Raw genomic sequence first — 18219 nt, 5'->3', positions numbered from 1 at the left:
TTTTCTCTGAGCATGGTACACCAATTATGGAGTGTTTAAGTACACATCCTTTATGATACTGCAGTATCAAAATAACTAGGCTTATAGAGCAGCCAAATATATCACAAGTAAATTTCTCTTTACAGGTCCAGACAAATAATACATACATCAATGAAAATAAGGCCGCAGTTCAAGCAGATGCAAAAGTGAAAGATAACAATATGGTCAAAAGGTCACAAAAATATCTGACAGTATCTTTTTACTGCAGAACTTTGAACATGAAAATGAGCACACAGTATAGGAACATGAAGCTTCTCCAAAAACCAAAACGGAAAAGGAAAAACGCCAAGAAGAAAATGGTTGTTTCACCCACTTTTTGCGGTTAATAATGAGAAGGCTTAGTGCAATCTGGCCAAACAAATTTTGTTTTTAAAATTGATGTAAAAAATAAAAGAATTCAAATTCAAGTAACATCAGAAACAGTCTTTTATTCTGCCAGTAGGTCAGGATGGAATGTTAAGTACTATTCCCACTCCCAGAGTACATAGTCAAATGTTTGAGAAAAAAATAGCGAGTTCAATTCACATACCCATAAGAAATATTAGACAGTTGAACAGTAAAATGTTATTGTATGGTACAAATTATATGCTAGCTTCCTTCCAGCAAAGTCAGAATTAAAATCAAGTAACACTGTAACATTATTATGTAACAATGCACGTCAAAAATTAAGTAAAATTAACTTGAATTCAGTAGTAATGAGTACTAACTTGTTGAAATTATGGAGTTAAGTCAAGAGCTATGCTCAGGGAGATTTAGTGAAGAATTATAAGAGATAAAATATATAAGACAATTTTTGTTTTTAAAAGGGGAAAACGATAAAAGCCCAATGATTTAAAAGTACTATGTAGTCATATCCAGTTCCAAGTCTTCTGCAGGCGCTAAAGGTGCCTTCAATGAATTAATCTGTAAAAAAAAAAAAAAAAGAAGTTTTCAAACATACTTTACTGACAACAGATCAAACAAGACCAGACACCAAGAACAAAAGTTTAAAAAGTGGACAGAAGATTTAATACTGTTTAGGATAGTAAAATGTAAGGGATTTTTTTTTTTTTAACATGCATCTAACTTTAAGACAAGTGTCCATGCACTAAAATTAAGATTGAAGAGAACTAGTAATAATTTTGTGTTTTAGGTATGTGGGATCCGACTATAACATAAGCCCTTTATGCTAGATGTTAAAAAAATTAGTGTTTTACACAGAATGCTTAAATATTGGGATTATCTAAAAGCTTGCTTTTTCATGGTTCCACTGCCAGTGTTATAAACGGATCCCACTAGCTCAAACCAAGCAAGACATAAGGCAAAATGACATTCTATTATGGTTCTGATATGTAACCAATTACTAATAAAATATGTCACTTTTTCATGGGAAAGGGTAAAGTCCTGACCTCGTGGGCATATGTTCGAGAAGTTGACAATGTCAGGGACTCCGCGACGTTGCCTAAGATGTAACAACATACGCAAGTAAATACTAGCACAATGAGCTGCCAAAAGAAGGAAAGAAGCAGGGAAACTTCTTTTAAGTGACAAGCACGCCTTTCTAGAAAAACAAAAGGATAACAAGAACAGCATAAAGAATGTGAAGAGTATTCATAGACCAAAACACGGAAAAACAAATATAGTTGGTCCCATACACACAGAAAAATGTCAATGTTTATAAGAAAAAGGACTGTGCTTCCAAAGACGCAAAGCTTAATTTTAGCAAGGCACTAGCACTAGTAAATATAAACTGTATTTCCATGCATTTATATAAATTTGAGAAACAATGTTAGTCTACTTACTCTCAGCAACAGCAGGTGTGGTATTGTTGGTACTTTCCTCATTGCTGATAATCGTAGTGGTTGTTTTGACTATCACAGATTCAGACAAAGAACTGTTGTTCTTCACTTCAATCTTTTCGGTCGTCACTCGGCTCTCCTCCAATGCAGAGCAATTTCTGTGCAAGCAAAGCCCCCATGACAATAAGCAACACAGAGCAAAGCATTTTGCATAGACAAAACCAGTGCCAGAGAACTGGGCAATAATGGCATTGACAAAATGGTGTCCAAAAACAAATGTACTGAGAAATTACTAAGAGAATTTGTTGCAACATAGTCAATTTGGAACAAGAATGTACAAATTTACATAAGAATAACATGACATGCAAAATATATAATTGTCTATTACAGCCACTAAGGTATACAACTTACATCAGATGGTCCTTGACTGAATCAATGGTGATGTCTCCCATGCTGATTTCCAAACGTTCCTCTTCGGAAGAAACACCATTTTCCTTTGGCTCATCAATGTTATTGCTACTCACTTCTGCAATTCAAGCCACACCACTACTGAGCAAAGCGCGCAAAGGAAAGGCAAATCATGTGTGTTTATTTCCCCTTTGAGTGGCACCCTACTCTATGATTTAAATCATGCTACACATAAATTTTGTAACCATAAACTCATGATTGTTAGTTAGTTTTGTTTTTAAGAAATAAAAATTACAGGAACTTAATTCTCTTGTACTAGGGTGAATGACATTAAAGGGGAGTTTCACACAAGCTCATTTAAGAGATATTAAACAGAAGCAATTAGGTAACATGAAATTCAGTCAAAATGTACATGTATAAAAGGCGAAAACCAGTTCTAAGAGAACTTTGACATGCTCTAACTAACTTCAAAACTTTGCCTACAATACGTTGCTTGGGTTAGAAAAAGAGTAATGTTTTCAAGTTTTCAAAAACAGCTAGGTAAACATCACAGGTTGCCACAGATTTTAAACACAGCACATGAACATGAGACATCACAATACCCCATAATTCACAGAAAAACACATGCAAAGACATTTAGCTAACCTTTTTCTTTTTTTCCAGTAGGTTCTGTACCTCCATTGACCATTGGAGCAGTGGTGTTAGCAGCTTTGGGAGTAGGAGATGGAGAGGATATTTTTTTCTCTTCTTTTTTGTCAGGGGAGCTTTCACTTGTTTCTTCAGCTTCCTGCTTAACAACTACTTCAACCTCTGTGCTTTCTTTTTCTACATCTTCTCCCTCTTGTTCTTCCTGAAAGACAACTATTTGTGTAAGACAGACACTTGCTCATAAATGTCAATATTACGGTTATACAGCTAAGCCCATACCTGGATACACTCTTCTTCATTTTCATCCTCATCTTTACGTGGTCTTACACCAGGTGGGAGATTGAGGTGACAATGTGCTAGAGTAATATGTTGGGCAGAGAGAGCAACTCTCTGCAATTCACTTGAGGAGTGAAGGTACAATGCCTCTCCATGTTTAGTAAAACAAAGGCTGGATATGCCACTGAAAGGAAAACGATGAAAGTGATAAATTTAGACTGTCATTCTATCAAGTTAACGAACCTACAGTTATTACAGTGCTGGAAAGCACAATGCATCTGGCATGATAAAGTGAAGAATACATACTGCACATCTTCTCGACGAATCACAGCAGCATTCAATTGCCTTCTCAAGTCAGGGGTAGACAGCACAATACAATCACCCATGTTTGTCAAACAAATAAGACACCACTCTGAATGTTGAGGGTTTGCTGCTGATACAGATTTAAATAAGGCCATGGCTGTTCGTCTTACGCGACTTCCCTCATGAGCAGTGAGTTTAAGCTTGCAAAGGGGCTTGAGACTTGGAAGAGTGAACATCTATACAAACAGGCAAACAGATAAAAGTAGTAAATTCACTACTAGATAGGTACAATTTATTTTCCATTTCGGGTCACTGTACCTTGAATTGTTCTTCAGATGAGATAATAACTCTGTGAGGTCCAACAGGTTCTGGTCCCTTTTGACGAGGTTCAGGCAAAGGTACACCAGCAGAATCAACTATTGATATTCCAATAACAGGGGCCCTGTGCTTCAGTTGAATTTCCTTACCTAAAATAAAATGTACATGACAATAAGGAATTATTGTAACGGTAATTTACAGTTTACGTTTTCCCCAGAATAACTTGTTAAATGCAAGTGCATGTCATTTGGCATGCTTATTGAGAAATTAAATTTATGATTAGCACACAGTTAAAAACTTACCCAGCTGGCAATGCACACCGTCATCCTTCCTCTTGGCACCTTGTGGAATAGCTAAGGTAAAGACGTACACAGTTCCGTTGTTGGTACCTGCCCACATTGTGGGGGTGGTATTCTGAACACTGACAATGTAAGTGCGAGCCAGGTACACACAGCGCACCATACTGCCCTGGCTATCATCAACAGGTCGAGCTTCAACTTGACGCTCAATAGGTTTAGGCTCCAAAGTAGCAGCATTTGTATCACTGCATCCAAAAAGAAACACAGATTAAAACAAGAATTTAAAAAAGCAATAAGAAAGTCACTATTAGGTTGAGAAAATAGATGAAAGAACTCATTACCCCTCCCTCCTCCTTTCATTGCCTGCAGGGGAAGTTGGTGAAGTAACTCCAGAAGTAGCACCCCCTCGTTTGTCACCATGGCGTGTTGAGCGACCTTTGCGAAGTCGTCTAAAAGATTCACGGAGTGATTTCTTGAATGATTTGCGGCGTGAGATTGCTTGTTCTCCGGCCCCGGACAAGTCTTCAATGATAGATATAGATTAGAAAATGGAAGGCTTATATCGGAGCACACGGAATATTTTAACTAAAGTATAAGCTAACCATTTGGGTTCAGAGTGCATTTGGTAACCACAGGTTTGCTGCGGATGTAATCAAATAGAGCAAGGCCATGAGCAGTGCCAGCAACTATAACACCCCAATCTGAGTGCAACATAAGGGCAGTCACAGCCACAGGTGGATGCAATTGGAGAACAGACGTTGGCTGAAACCCAGCTGGAATCTTTACTTTGTTCTCATGAGCAGCCAAGTGACTATGACCTTTCCAAACAAATCCATCTCTATCCGACACAATATTCATAACAGTGACCTGGAAAAAAAAGAGCATAGATCAGATTTATTCATGGACCACCAAAATATGTGTTTAAAGAAAACTTGACTTATTGAAGAGCATTTTCTAAACGTACAGGAATATCATCTTCCTTGGCCTCGTCTTCCAAGTCCGCTATGATTATATGTCCTGCTGTCCCAGCTACGACTAAAACTCCTGACACAGGACAGAGAGCCAACTTCTTTACAGCTAAGCGGGGGTCATCAGAATAAGGATCAAAAAATCCAACCTGAAATTGAAGCAAATAAGATTTGAAATTTGTTTACATAATGAATCATAGTAGTTAAATCTGTGCAAATCCAACCTTCTTGAAGGGAGGCCATCCATTGTCATCGTCATCATCTGCTTGATCATCATGGGCTATGTCATCACTGTGAAAGAAGTTTGAGGTGGTAAGTTTATATAGAGGACGCAGAGCTACCCCACCAGCTGCCCAGAAGCGAACAGAGCCATCCTCATGACCAGTCAACAGCAAATCACGAGGCTCAGGTTTCTCATCGGTAATGACTCCTCCATCAATCGGCCATTTCTGTGAAATAAGAAAAAATTAGAAAGAGATTTCTTCATAATTTTACAGTGCACGCAATACAGAGATCTACCCTATTCACCTTATTAGAAAATTGACCCTCCATTTGTTTTTTCCCACAAGCTTCAATTTTCTCCCACAATTCTGGGGACACATCAGAAACATACTGACTGCAAGTTACTGATGAGGCATGTACAGAAACCAGGTATGGCAGATTGATTTGAAGCCAATCATCTGCTTGCAAATCAATAGCAACAATTTCTTCCTCAGCAAGAACAACAAGAGCCTCTGGACCAGATGCGTCTGGATAAAAAAATTGTTTAAGGGTCAATAAGAGAAACATAATGAAAATAATGCTAACAATAGTAATAATGTATAAATGTAAACATACCCTCTACAGGGGTGATTGTGAAAAAGTCAATAATTTTGGATGTAAAGTCAAAAACCACAATCTTTTCACCCTGACTCACAGTGATACAGTAGCGGTCAGAATGAGTGGCTCTTTGAAGACCTCCAGAAAAAATAATCATATCATCTCTGTAATATGAAATGACACTCATAAGATTTGCTAAGAAGAAAACAAATTAATTAAAATACACATAAGTGGTGCACTAATTACCCCTCTGCTTGTCTCCACAGTAACTTTGTCATAGCTTTGCATGGAAATGGTCCATGAGGGGAGATAGGATCTTTAAGAGGCTCTGTGCCTTTGGGAACATTGTAGATAGCATAACTGCCGTCATTGTGAGAGGATGTAAATTTCGTTCCACTGTCATGCCAGCATATACTTTCTAAGTCTTGAGTGCTGACAAAAGTCTAAAAGGAAACAGATATGTAAATTAATTGAAAATGTATGTGAGAGAGAATGTGGAAAATTGAAGTTGATTGGTGCCTACCTGCTCAGCGGTGGATGTTGAACGGTTCCACAGAACCATTAAGCCACGGTTGTACCCAATCAAAATATTATCTGGCTGATCTGGTTGTTCAGCAATGGCTTCTACAGCTCCAGGGTTATGTTTAAACTCTTCAGTTATTCTGTGATGTAGAGTGTTACAAGGTTTAGTGACTTTGAGCATTCTACTCAGCTTACCTAATTTCAAATAGCAAATAGTAAAGTGGTGACTTACTTTTGAAGAACAACATCTTGATAAATAACTGGCTCAGCAGTTTCAAATGTCTCAAGGCTGAGCAAGTAAATGTTTCCACCCTCAGTCCCCAGTAACAAATTTTTACCAGCTGACTCCAAGCATAATGCTGATATCTTTTTTAACCTGACATATACAAAACAAATTAATAACTCTTGCAACAAGAAATTTGAAATTAAGATGATCAATATATATAAAAAAAAACTTACTTTCCTTCCAGGGCTTGCGATTTTACTTCCTCCAGGGAACTCCCATTTATTTCCCACAAATGAAGTGAATTATCATCACACAGTGTTACCAGGCGACCCTAAAATCAGAAAATGTCGATTAATAATCATGACTTAATTTTAAGTAGATAAACAATACATTTACTAACTCTCACCTGGTTAGGCAGGAAAATAATCCTTGTGACTGGACTCTCATTACTTTGATGCTGCCCATAAAATTCAACGCCAGGGTTTCCAACACTGGGCTATGAGTTAAGGAAACAAATTGAGACAGTTTGAAGCAACAGTTGTGATTTTTAAAATTTCTCAAATTAGTTGGAAACCAACATTTTCCCCACAATCATAAAAATTAAGAGCAAAAGCTTTCTTTAAAAAAAAATAAAAATAGCATGTTTAAATTTACACCTAGTTGCCTACTTTTTGATTTGCAAACTAATAGTTGTTAGAAAAAGGATACACTTTGATGGCTCCAGAGGAAGTGCCAATGGCCATCAATCTGAGATCAGGATCCCAAGCCAGGGCTGAGGGTTTATTAGGGAACCCATGGTGAAGCGTCTGAGAAACAATTAATTAATGCAATGGGTAACAAGCAAAATAGAGATCGGCGATAATAGAAATATTGTCAGCTGTCTCACATTTCTGAAGGCAAATAGTTCTCGCTGCTGCTTTTGACGTTCGGCGGTGGGCTGCTGCCCCTTCCCTCTTATAAACTTCAGCATGTCCTGGAAAAATATAAACAATGCTTACCATGGGAAATCTTAGTTCTCATTTGTATCAAGAAGAGGGCAGGAGATAAAGTGATAATTCACACCCAAATGTAAATGCAATATATGGTTTAAAAGTCAGGGAATAATCGTACAAGAGGGTCAGAACCCTGGCAGCACCACAAAGAGTCGTGTTAAGAAACCTAACCAAGACATGACATTACGATTGAATCTCCGCCGGCGGGCAGACAACTTCGTCAGGCGGGGAGCCGGGCGCGGTTCAGCGTGTCGTCCACCAGCCAGAGATAACCGTGTCGAAGAACGAGCGGCCCCAGGGTCAAAACTGAGGACCACGAACATCAGAGGTCCACGTACCCGTAATGTACACTGGACACGGAGTCGCCCAAACATATACCCATCTCGTTACCCTACATACCTAATCGGTGTGAGAAGATACCTCGGTTCGGGCTACGACAGATTGGGCGCGTACATTCAAGCATAAAGCAACTAGTAATAGGTACATGAAGCGCCCCTGGAAAAGGAGAAGGGAAACTGGGGGTTTACAGACGCGAATTTTAGCTAGGGGAGGTTAGGTTTGACAACACAGTCACCGACTTCTAGGCTTATCCGGACGCCGGTGTCCGCCCAACAATACCCCTGACGTCTCACTTTGGGGCTTTCGTACGGCTTCTTCTTGGTCGGATTGACACCGACTGCATACCCAAAATGTCGAACATACCAAGGACTCGTAGATGTTTCAGCTTGATGCCGTTATTGTGTACAAATTAATGGTTAAAAGTGCAGAATTGTTTACGTCCCCGCCAAACAAAACAAACGACGACTGGGTGTGAGGTGCTTCAACTTTATCCCTAATCCTTTTCACTGTGTATGCCTACGCCCGCATACCTTCTTCATTTCAAACGAAAATACGTCTCAGCTTCCGTTAGAAAATTAAGTCGAGCGTTTATCGCGCGCTTACCATGGCCGGTAAAGCTTTTTGAAGTTGTCCCTCACACAAAAAAAGGTCCAGCAGGGACGCGCACTACTTTACGCCATTTTGGAGTTCGATGACTCACGGGAGAGATGTGTACGAAGGTGTCAGCTAGGTGGCCATCTCACCTCTCACTCTTACTCGTCAGTGTCAGTGCGCGCGAGGGAGAGAGATAGCAATACGAGTTTTGAAGCCTCGGGCGGAGCTATTCACACAAGATTCACCTGTTGCCAAAACCCGAGGATATGACTTAAGGTACCCCGCTGACATCGAACCGTGTTAATTTTTATCGACTGTCAAGATGATCGATTAGCGCAAAATAAAGTTCAACCTGAGATCAAGAGAAGCGTGGCCAGTATATGGCCATGTTAATGGAAATATCCGATTTGAAGAGTGAGTTCGAATTTACCATAACGCATTTACTAGCCTCGTAACAGGGTGCGACGGCTCTTAGATAACCCCGATAACCCTCCTAATTGTCACATATCTTGCTCAAACCCATGGCGGTTGTTGTCCGCTGTCCGCGGATCGTATGACCGAACGCAATTAATCCATTAGTTCTGACATGTTGTTGTAGATTTTGAGTTTCTGGCTGTCATTGATTTTCCCTTTTAGCACGCCCTAGAAAATGAGCGAAGAGGATGACGATGTCATTCAAGAGGTAGCGTATTCATACTAGCATCTTTAACCTTTGCGTGCAAGCGCAATGTTTATAAAACGTGGTGAGGCGCTTGATTGGCGTTGGTTTATTTTCGATATTGTAAACAACTCATGACGAATAACTGGGAATTCCCACCAAAATTTCACAGTTTTATATGGCAACGTCAATTATGTTGTTGTCTGTATCAATTTTGTTTTGTGTCATATTGTATGTGGTTTGTCATTAGGTTAAAAAAAATCTATGTCAATAAAATTTAGAGTGTTCAATAAATCCTTTGCATTAGTTTAGTTAGCGCCATGAGAGTAGGGTATCTTTCATAAATACAGTTTTCTAAATTGTTAAACAAATATGTTTTTTGTTTAGATTCCAGTCTACGTTTCACAAACATTGGCAAAGCAGCTTTTTATCTATCAATACCCAACAAGACCTGCATTTTCAACTTGTTCCGAAAATCCCGTAGTGAAGAGTAGCATCAAACCTCAACTTCAGGAGGTTGAACTTGAGTTAGGCATAGATACTCGATCTGCTAATTATGATTCTGGCAGGGGAGAACAAATTGCTATCAATGCAGATGGTGTGTCAAGTTCAAGTAAATCTGGTGATGAGCCAGTTTTCCCAAGGTAAAAAGAATAAGTCTACAAGCTTTCTTATGAAGACTATTTGTATTATTATCGGTTATACATTGTGAAACACAGATGTATTGCTCTGCTCTAATTACAGTGGTAAAATGGATCATATGACTCTGAAATCTAGTCGTCTCCTTACTGACACAAGTAACTATGCAATTGGTGTGTTAAATGATGGAGAACTGCACTTGACTCCTTTAAACGGGATTGTTAGTTTGAGACCAACTTTTAGCTATCTGGACAAATCAGATAAGCGCCCAACTAACAATCAGGATGAGTTATCTGGTGGAGAAGAGGAGGAGGAGCTGAAACAGGTAATGTGTACTTAAGATATTTTTTGAAACTACTTTTAAATATACATCTTACATTTCTGAGATCTTATTTTTTCTTAGCTCTGTTTCATTAATCCTTTTTTTCTCTTAATTTTTTTTTTTTTTTAATAGGTCAAAGTTAAATTTGCACGACAGGAAAATGACAGGTTGAAGAAAGCACGAGAGCAATCTTACGATTACCACAGTAAAATGAGCTCCAGTGAGCCATGGTATCATACACAATATGTGACAGCAAACGCTGATGAAGCAGAACTAGAACGCTCAAAATTGTATTGTGCGCAGATAACTGAGCAGGTTGCAGATCTTAATCTCAATGATAAGGATTACCTAGAATACTTAATTGATCCTGATGCTGTAGATGAATCAACCAGTGGTGCTTCCAAACGATGCCTAAAAGCAATGAATCTTGCAGATCAAGTACGATCTATCATGAAAGAAGCTCGCCTGCTTTCTTTCAAACACCTCATGACACTTTTACCTGGTCCTGTAGATGTGCAGCTAGTTTTAAAATCCATACAGAATGTAGCCTTGTTAGTTCGTGGAAACTGGATTGTACGAAGTGATATTATCTATCCTAAGGAAACATTTAGCGCTGTGAGTGGTATCCCATCAGAAGTTATGGTTCGATGTCGAGACTATGTGGTAAAGTTGCAATTCAAACTACATTTTTGTGTATTTGTCTTAAGTTGTGCCTTATTATCAAACAACTCTATTCTGCGAATTCTGAATATTCTGAATTGAAATTTTCAGCTACTCCAATTTACTCAGCATAAATATGTTGATCGCATAGCCATCAACAAAATTGTGAAACTTCCAACTGCTGAACTCCTAGAAATATTAGAAGGAATTGCCACGCTGAAAAAGAATAAAGGATGGGAGTTAAAACTACCCCTAGATAAGGATTTTATTGAAAGGTATTTAAAATGTAAAAGATGATTACTGTTATCATCTTATCAGTATTCAAACTGAAAAACCAATATCAAAATAAATCTTTTTCTTGTTTTTGTTTTAGGCATTCTGAAATTATACACCGCATGGAATCCTTCTGGGAAGCTCGTCAGAGGAGCCTCAATGACGCTTTTAGGCACAAACCTCAGACACCACCTACATCTCCCTCTAAATTAAGAGGCCCTCGATCAGGCAGTCGAAGACGAGACTCCTCGTTTAGCTCTGACGGTGAAGGCCCAGGACGTCAAAGGAAGAAATCAGTCTCACTATCTGGGCCCGGTTCTGAGGTAGACTGCAACATCAATGGAACCAGTGATGTTCAGGTCAAATCACGCAGAAAGTCAACTAGTGCATCAGTTGATTCTGATAGTGGTACAGAAGGCAGACAAGTAAACAATAATTCTGAATTGACTCCAGTGCCCCAAAAGAGGACAAAAAAAAGCTTAAGTGATGAGAATGAAATGTCTTGACATGTTTTTGTGCTAGTTTGGCACTTGTTATTGTGATATGTTTCCCTGTTTCTTGATCAAAGCTTGTTGAAAATTGTATTCATTGTCTGTTACTTACTGTGGGAAGATTTTTGTATCCATGCAAAGTTCTTTAACATCAGTCGCAAATATTTGAGTGAATAGTGATATGTAACTGAATTCATTCAATTATTTGCTTCAAAATTGAGGAATATCATTTCGATTTCTTTTATTTCAATATTAGGTCCATGGTAAGAAATTGCTAAACAAAACAGTGCCTATAAGAGCATACAAGGAAAAATACAACAGTACCCATTTTCCTTGACTGTTAGGTGTGTGGGATAATAAAATTACTTGCCACTTACTATTCATGTTGTCTAATAACTCTATTGATAAACTAGACTCTTTGTAAACACCATATTTAGATCTCCTAGCCTGGAGTTTCTTAAGTTGACTAGTCACTAATGTTTTAGGATCTCTTGTTTTACTACTTGAACCACTTTTCAGTCTATAATTAAGCATGTATCCAGCAAACCAATAAGGGACTGGACTTGCTGAGCAAATCATTCTTGTTGCTACTTGGATGTGAACAAATGCCATACAGAAGATTGTCAAAAACACGACGTGGACTACAAACACAAACATGTTTGCTGGCATTTTGGAATGCAGCTCATCTGACTTCTCTGTTTTGTCTCCAAGTTTCAATCCAAGATTTAAAAGTATTTTTTTGTTTTGAAGAAAGTAAATTTTTGAATTCCACAGAACAAGGAAAACAATAGGAGCAGCTAGGATAAAATTAGGAAACTGTTTCCACTGGTAGTACCGTAAAAAGCCAACATTCCAATAATGATTTTGTACATATGAATATGCCAGGGGGAATGGTAAGTAACACCAATGGTCTGGTTCCCTTGTAAAGTTTTCACTGAATTGAGGTAATATAAAGTTACGTTCTCTACCATATTCAAGCACATATTCTGGAATGTATAATTTTTGTGAGGTACAAAATAGTACATAACAGTATACTTGGTAAGCCATAAATGGGGCTAAAGCTATAATACATGACTCGGAGAGGCGGGAAATGGAATATACAATTTTTAATGGCAACAGTAACTTATTCTTGAATCCCCTTTTTCTTGATAGAATCGGCCATTCTTCTGAAATGAACTGTTTCATGCTACAATAAATTATAAACCCTACATTAAGAACACCATTGGATCTGGCAGCTGCAGCCAATCCAAAAGGAATTGCACTAAGTTTAGAATATTGTCTGTCTATAGAATGTCTCATGCCTTGAAATGAAAGCAATACAAACATTGCTTCTGAGTATGGAGCTGAGAAAAAAATGCTGGCTGGGTTGATGCAGAACAATAAAGCGGCTTTATAAGCCCAAGCTTCGTTGTCCAGCACTTTAATGCTTAAGTGAAAAAGAGCATCAGCTGCTTTCACGAAACAAACTGTATTAAGCGAGACTGACGTGATGAGGAGGAGACTTCTATAAGACATCAGTCCCCTAGTGAGTATGTTTAGACATATTGACAAGAAGCGCACAGTTATGGGAAACAGTGGGAAAAATGCCAGAGTATTTTCGTACACATATCCATGCTCAGCGATGTGGAGAAAATATTGAGCATCCCATCTCTCAAGTCCACCTAATAGTACATCAACTAAGCGATCAAGAAACTTTTCCTCTTTGGTTGGTAAAATGGGTCGTCTGAAGACATCTTCAGCATCATGATCAGGAATGATAGCATTAAATACACATTGAGCAAGAAGCACAAATATGCGTGAACTAATTGCAAACCACACAACTTTTTGCCTCAGTGTGTACATCATAAATAACCTGTAAAAACAAAATTTGGTTTAGAAAGAGTGCTTATAGATCTAACCGGCGAAAATTTGAAGTTTCCATTTTAATGAGAATCCACCATTTGTATCAGAATAGTACCTTAGCGGAATATTTGTTGACTATTTTCTTCACTTTGTTTACAACTGGCACCAGACGACGCGACGATAGTTACGGTTATCGCCACCCGGCCGGGTCTGTGTAAATAGTGATGGCTGTATTCGCACTCCGTGTTTGTGCTTCTTGGCACGGGGAGGATGTGTGTGATGGGTTGCATAACTCCCAGGCTGGGTTTGTTTGATAGTGAAAGAACTGTAAGCTTCTGAAATATTTGAGTTTTTTTTAATTGTTTAGGTGAATGCGAACGTGCTTCCCCGTCTGCAATCATCAATCAAAAAACTGTCAATTTGACGTAAATTCGTCAAAATTTCATCAAATTTGGGGGTACATTTTCATCAAATTGACGTCTTTTTTGTCAAATTGACGGTGTTTTGATTGATTATTGCAGACGGGGCTTTGTGAATGACACCAACAATGAAATTAGATTGGCCTTGTCATGGGCTTCGCAATCAATTTAAAATCAAGTAAAATTAACAACAGAGTTTATTCATATACTTGGTTCTCACAGATGACAATAACTCAAGATCCAAAAGTATCACTAGACTACAGAGACTACGTAACTTCATTTGGTAATCTATATTGGCATCTACAGTACATTGAGAAGTACACGACAGTTACAGGGTCAGGGCCAACTAGTCAGGCTATGCTATACCTAAAAGATATAGGTACATGACTTGCGAGAAAACCCACAAGAGTGTACTGAAAATCTTCAATCACACCAATACTTGTGACAACATAAGTTGACTACACAATGAAAAAATAATGACTAAGACTACAATGGGTCGCAAAACTGACAAATAAAATCCATTGTTTGATTGAGTTTATAATCACTCTCTCTACAAAAATAGATTTATCATTAATTTCAAAATATAAAATTTACGATCATTGTTTTCATTTTGGTAACTATACGAATAAACAGCAGGACTGTTATTTTTTCAAGAGGACAAAAATATTCCAACAAAAGAATTTAATTTACAAAAAATTTCTAAAATTCTGCAGAAAAAACAAAGACTAAACTAATTAATACACTGCAGAGTGAGATAAGATTTACCTAAAGCAAGAAATAAAAGTGAAATGCTAGTTGGCAAGGATAGATTCATGACAAAGTCGGCTTCCACATACTGAATGAATATTAGAGGGTACAAATACTTTCATGATTTGAGAGCTTACAGCACCAACTACACCCTAAACCAAAAGATAAAAGCTTAATAGAAAGAACAAACAAAATAATTAAATCATAAAAAGAAGGAAGGTGAGATATACTGAAACGTACTTTAAGGTAGAATACTGGAATAATCTAGTCTTCACATGCACAGAACCAGCAACATAAAATATTTGCTTTAATCTTCAAGAGTCACATTTTTAAAGAGATAAGACATAGATTCCTTGTTATGGATCCTTCGAATTGCTTCAGACAACATCACACTGATGTCCACGGTCTTGATTTTGTGGCACTGCATTTTCTGCAGCTCATGTGGAATGGTATTAGTGACAACAACCTGGACAACAACAAAAATAGACATTGTCAACACCCACTGATATATAGCAACTATAAATGGCAATAATAAATAGCAATGCATGTTAGTAAAATCAGAGTGAATACAAAAGTTTGAGACAGCTAAAAACACACCTCATCAATGGGAGAGTCTTCAATCAAACGAGGGGCGTCTGATGACAACAATCCATGAGTTGCCATCACATAAATTTTATATGCACCACGTTCCTTTAGGACTTCTGCAGCAGCTACAAAAGATGCTACATCATCTACCAAATCATCCTAAAACAAGAAAAGCGGAATGTGATTGAAACAACTCTTAATGTCGACATATTTAAAGCATTAAAATATTCAACTCAAATACTAATTTTTGAAGATTTTGAAAAAAAAAAAAAAAAATTGGTCTTACCACCATAATAGCAATACGTCCGCCCACATCGCCGACAACATTAATTGGCGGTTTTTCTTTGGCTGGGTGGACTGGCACTCCATTGCTTACATCCATTGTACGAGAACGGGGCAAGGTTGGAGGGGAGTAGCGTCCATCAACCATATCTGATTCTGATTCCTTCTGTTCTCCGTGAATAACTGCAATTCCTAAACGAAGACGTTCTGCATAGGATGTAGCTTTCTTGGCTGAACCAGGGTTACGAGCAACAATGACTGCATTACGGTAGTCGGGAATCTAATAAGGAAAGGAGGGAAAAGTGTCACTTAAAATAATTTTGTGAACAAATTTAACAAAAATGTAGAGATGATACATACACATTCCTGAATGTACTGCAGAAGGAAAGGAGATGCTCGCAAATTGTCAACAGGGCAGTTAAAGAATCCCTGAATCTCCTTTTGATGCAGATCCATGGTTATAACATGGGACAAACCTGACTTACACATCATCTGAGCTAAAAGCTTTGATACAATGCATCCTCGTTTTCGCATTTTGCCTAAGAGACATTTCAAACTTTAATTAGAGGCCAATATACCTAAAATGACAAGTAAGAAATAAACTGCATAATGAACAAGATAATTACATTGCTTGCTGTAAGGTAGGTAAGGAATTACTCCAACAATACTTCTAGCGGATGATGTTTTGCACGCATATGCCATGATAAGCAGCTCCATAATATTATTGTTGACATCTCTGATGTTAAGAAAAATAGATAATTTAAAATCCTTTTTAAACTTTAAGATAAAACTTCATTTTTAGCACATACTTAGTTCCAGTTTGTATGATGTAAATATCCTTTCCACGAACGGAATCCCCAATTTCAACCATAGTTTCACGGTTTGTTTTGTGGTAAACTGACGCATCTCCTGCTTTCACGTTTAATCGGCTGTGGAAAAGAAAAGTTGTATAATGTTACACAACTAACTGATAAATGTAGGAGAGAGACAAGCGTTCCCAATTGGGCTTCATATTTAAGTCTGTTTACCTTGCAACTAAATTAGCTAATTCAGGATGGGAATTGCCAGCAATTATCATGACATCCGAGGATGCCGGAAAGTCCATCGCCATGGTGTTGGATTTCTATCAACAATCCTGAAGAGAAAACTGTAATGGCAAATAAAGTATAAATAAAACATTCTTATACCTAATTCTACACAAGAGCACAGTTTCATAGTTTGATGTGTTTTATCCTAAATCATAGAAGGCTTTCAGAAATCAGTAGACATTGATGATATTTTCATTTGAGAGCAGGACATAACCAAGCAATTACAACTATAGTGGAAAATGCCTTCAACGTGTAACCAAATTCAATACATGTGTATTAATGTAACAGAATTTCTGCCATGTCAGCTAGGTATCACAGTAAGCAACGCAGAGATTAAGAGCATGTGTTGTCTATTCACACCACACATCAAATAAACAAACAGAGCTGCACGAATAGGTTAGACTGACCACATGAAATACGAACAAAAATGTTGCATAAAAGGAAATTCGGTACCGAATGCCGAGAGGTATCAGCCTCGAGAGTAAAATGAAATACTAAAGGACACCAACCGGATTGATTGAAATATAGGCACAAGCTTAAGTTGTCAGCTGCAGTGCCCCGGACAACTCCAGCCGTGACAAAAGAAAAATATATTGAAAAGAAAATGGAACTGATAAATAGCCTCAAAGAACTCCGAACAACTTCGTCACTGGTCGACCGGTCGACACACAAAATCAAGAACTAACCTGAAGTCTCTGAAATCTTTCGGCGCATCAACAAACAAGACAAGGCTCGGCGAGGCGAGTGACGAGGGAGTAGCGAGCGAACGGCGAGGCGAACGGCGAGCGGAAGGATGGAGAACGGAAGGGGGAGTGGGGGTGGCGGGAGGGAAGACGGGGGAGGGGAGGGGGTCCCCCTGCCCCTGCACCTGTCTCGTACAAAATGCCCCTCCCGCAAGCCCCACAAGCTCGGATATAGATAGTTTACAATTTCGACAACGACCAAAGTAAAACGGGGTGGTTGCTCTGGGTTGTGATAAGGTATACCCGATGAATCAATCCTCTCCTAAAGCGGAGTCAAACAGAAATTATTATTATCAGAGATCATGGAAACGGTAGGGGTATCTACGTATCGACAGTCTTCTTTATTTTGTGCCCTTCGTGCCACAGCGGCTGGGTACTACCAAAGGGACGGCCGTGAACGAGTGACGGTGTAACAACCGTCGAGGGGAAGGGTATGGGTGCCGGGGTGCAGGGGTGCAGGGCGGGGCGGGGCGCGGACCACATCACACTCGGCGAGTAGCTCGCGGTGCGGGAGCCGGCCATGAGTCCACCGGTCGCCGCGCTGCGCCAGCTGCGGGCCGCGGCGTGGTGCGCGCCCCGGCTGGCCCTGCCCGCCCTCCTCCTGCTAGGTACCCGCCGGGCCCGCGTCGCTATCGCACCCGTCGCCGGCGCGGGCCGCCCGCCGTACCCGCCCACAAAATATTGTGCGACCGCCGTCCTGATGGTCTTGTGCAAGCAGCGGCGTGGCCCCGGCCCGGCAGCGCGGGCGAGATGTACGACACGACGCACTGCGAGGAGCGCGGCGCCAAGGAGCTGGTGCGCCCGTCCGAGCCCTTCATCTGCACGCGGGCCGGCAACCTCAACGGCATCCGCCTCAAGGACGAGTGCGAGAACGCGCTGCGCAACATCGTCGACGGCCCAGGTCAGTACATCTTCGGCCTTCCCCTTTTCTGTGGTGTACC

At 39.4% G+C, this 18219-nt stretch overlaps 5 protein-coding genes across 7 annotated transcripts in view; 2 read left to right on the top strand and 3 right to left on the bottom strand.

Annotated features, from left to right (window-relative positions):
- Positions 1–8616, bottom strand: part of LOC113210031 (lethal(2) giant larvae protein homolog 1) — a gene marked incomplete in the record, with an annotated part of 22598 nt that extends 13982 nt beyond the window's left edge. The window contains 23 exon segments of the mRNA XM_052272792.1: positions 1–942; positions 1428–1480; positions 1821–1975; positions 2229–2343; positions 2871–3075; positions 3153–3333; positions 3456–3688; positions 3771–3919; positions 4073–4314; positions 4411–4591; positions 4672–4936; positions 5034–5186; positions 5262–5486; positions 5566–5786; positions 5875–6020; positions 6103–6299; positions 6380–6518; positions 6611–6754; positions 6838–6935; positions 7011–7095; positions 7313–7410; positions 7491–7577; positions 8466–8616. Coding sequence (XP_052128752.1) covers positions 880–942; positions 1428–1480; positions 1821–1975; positions 2229–2343; positions 2871–3075; positions 3153–3333; positions 3456–3688; positions 3771–3919; positions 4073–4314; positions 4411–4591; positions 4672–4936; positions 5034–5186; positions 5262–5486; positions 5566–5786; positions 5875–6020; positions 6103–6299; positions 6380–6518; positions 6611–6754; positions 6838–6935; positions 7011–7095; positions 7313–7410; positions 7491–7577; positions 8466–8474 — 3444 coding nt within the window.
- A 398-nt stretch (positions 8617–9014) lies between these two features.
- Positions 9015–11665, top strand: LOC113210032 (DNA-directed RNA polymerase III subunit RPC5). Its single transcript, XM_026427843.2, has 6 exons — positions 9015–9211; positions 9575–9831; positions 9932–10151; positions 10281–10811; positions 10920–11083; positions 11182–11665. The coding sequence occupies exons 1-6, from the start codon at positions 9179–9181 to the stop codon at positions 11585–11587; spliced, it is 1611 nt and encodes a 536-aa protein (XP_026283628.1). The 5' UTR covers positions 9015–9178; the 3' UTR covers positions 11588–11665.
- Positions 11666–11788: 123 nt separating this feature from the next.
- Positions 11789–13802, bottom strand: LOC113210033 (GPI mannosyltransferase 2). The gene is made up of 2 exons (XM_026427844.2): positions 13530–13802; positions 11789–13424 (listed from the first exon to the last, which is right to left on the bottom strand). Exon 2 carries the CDS (start codon positions 13415–13417, stop codon positions 11825–11827), a length of 1593 nt encoding a protein of 530 aa, XP_026283629.1. The 5' UTR covers positions 13418–13424; positions 13530–13802; the 3' UTR covers positions 11789–11824.
- Positions 13803–14012: 210 nt separating this feature from the next.
- Positions 14013–17344, bottom strand: LOC113210052 (phosphoribosyl pyrophosphate synthase-associated protein 2). Of its 3 annotated transcripts, XR_008011791.1 has the most exons (9): positions 17222–17344; positions 16476–16594; positions 16257–16376; positions 16074–16183; positions 15808–15986; positions 15452–15727; positions 15178–15324; positions 14821–15046; positions 14013–14732 (listed from the first exon to the last, which is right to left on the bottom strand). XR_008011791.1 is itself a non-coding variant. In XM_026427868.2 (8 exons), the coding sequence occupies exons 2-8, from the start codon at positions 16556–16558 to the stop codon at positions 14888–14890; spliced, it is 1074 nt and encodes a 357-aa protein (XP_026283653.1). In that variant the 5' UTR covers positions 16559–16594; positions 17222–17344; the 3' UTR covers positions 14013–14887. The 3 variants fall into 3 exon arrangements, 2 of the variants coding, with proteins under 2 accessions (XP_026283653.1, XP_026283654.1); XM_026427868.2 differs by having other exon boundaries at positions 14013–15046; XM_026427869.2 differs by lacking the exon at positions 17222–17344 and adding an exon at positions 17045–17194 and having other exon boundaries at positions 14013–15046.
- A 403-nt stretch (positions 17345–17747) lies between these two features.
- LOC113216348 (uncharacterized) overlaps positions 17748–18219 on the top strand; it is a 19183-nt gene continuing 18711 nt past the window's right edge. Inside the window, exons 1-2 of the mRNA XM_052272796.1 lie at positions 17748–17886; positions 17997–18179. Coding sequence (XP_052128756.1) covers positions 17799–17886; positions 17997–18179 — 271 coding nt within the window. The 5' untranslated portion in view covers positions 17748–17798. The remainder of the gene's footprint in view (positions 17887–17996; positions 18180–18219) is intronic.

The sequence above is a fragment of the Frankliniella occidentalis genome, unplaced genomic scaffold (genome assembly GCF_000697945.3).
Source record: "Frankliniella occidentalis isolate FOCC.00 unplaced genomic scaffold, Focc_3.1 Scaffold225, whole genome shotgun sequence".
Taxonomy (NCBI): domain Eukaryota; kingdom Metazoa; phylum Arthropoda; class Insecta; order Thysanoptera; family Thripidae; genus Frankliniella; species Frankliniella occidentalis.
This window is presented reverse-complemented; position numbering and strand designations above follow the sequence as displayed.

Excerpts from the sequence above, each read along its gene's own strand:
- LOC113210032 (XM_026427843.2), top strand. The coding sequence starts at position 9,179 with ATGAGCGAAGAGGATGACGATGTCATTCAAGAG. Across the intron at positions 10,152-10,280 it reads AGGAGGAGGAGCTGAAACAG|GTCAAAGTTAAATTTGCACG; the intron begins GTAATGTGTACT and ends TTTTTTTAATAG. Across the intron at positions 11,084-11,181 it reads GATAAGGATTTTATTGAAAG|GCATTCTGAAATTATACACC; the intron begins GTATTTAAAATG and ends TTTTTGTTTTAG.
- LOC113210033 (XM_026427844.2), bottom strand. The coding sequence starts at position 13,417 with ATGATGTACACACTGAGGCAAAAAGTTGTGTGGTTTGCAATTAGTTCA.
- LOC113210052 (XM_026427868.2), bottom strand. The coding sequence starts at position 16,558 with ATGGCGATGGACTTTCCGGCATCCTCGGATGTCATGATAATTGCTGGC. Across the intron at positions 16,377-16,475 it reads TTAGCTAATTTAGTTGCAAG|CCGATTAAACGTGAAAGCAG; the intron begins GTAAACAGACTT and ends TCTTTTCCACAG. Across the intron at positions 15,325-15,451 it reads GACGTATTGCTATTATGGTG|GATGATTTGGTAGATGATGT; the intron begins GTAAGACCAATT and ends TTCTTGTTTTAG.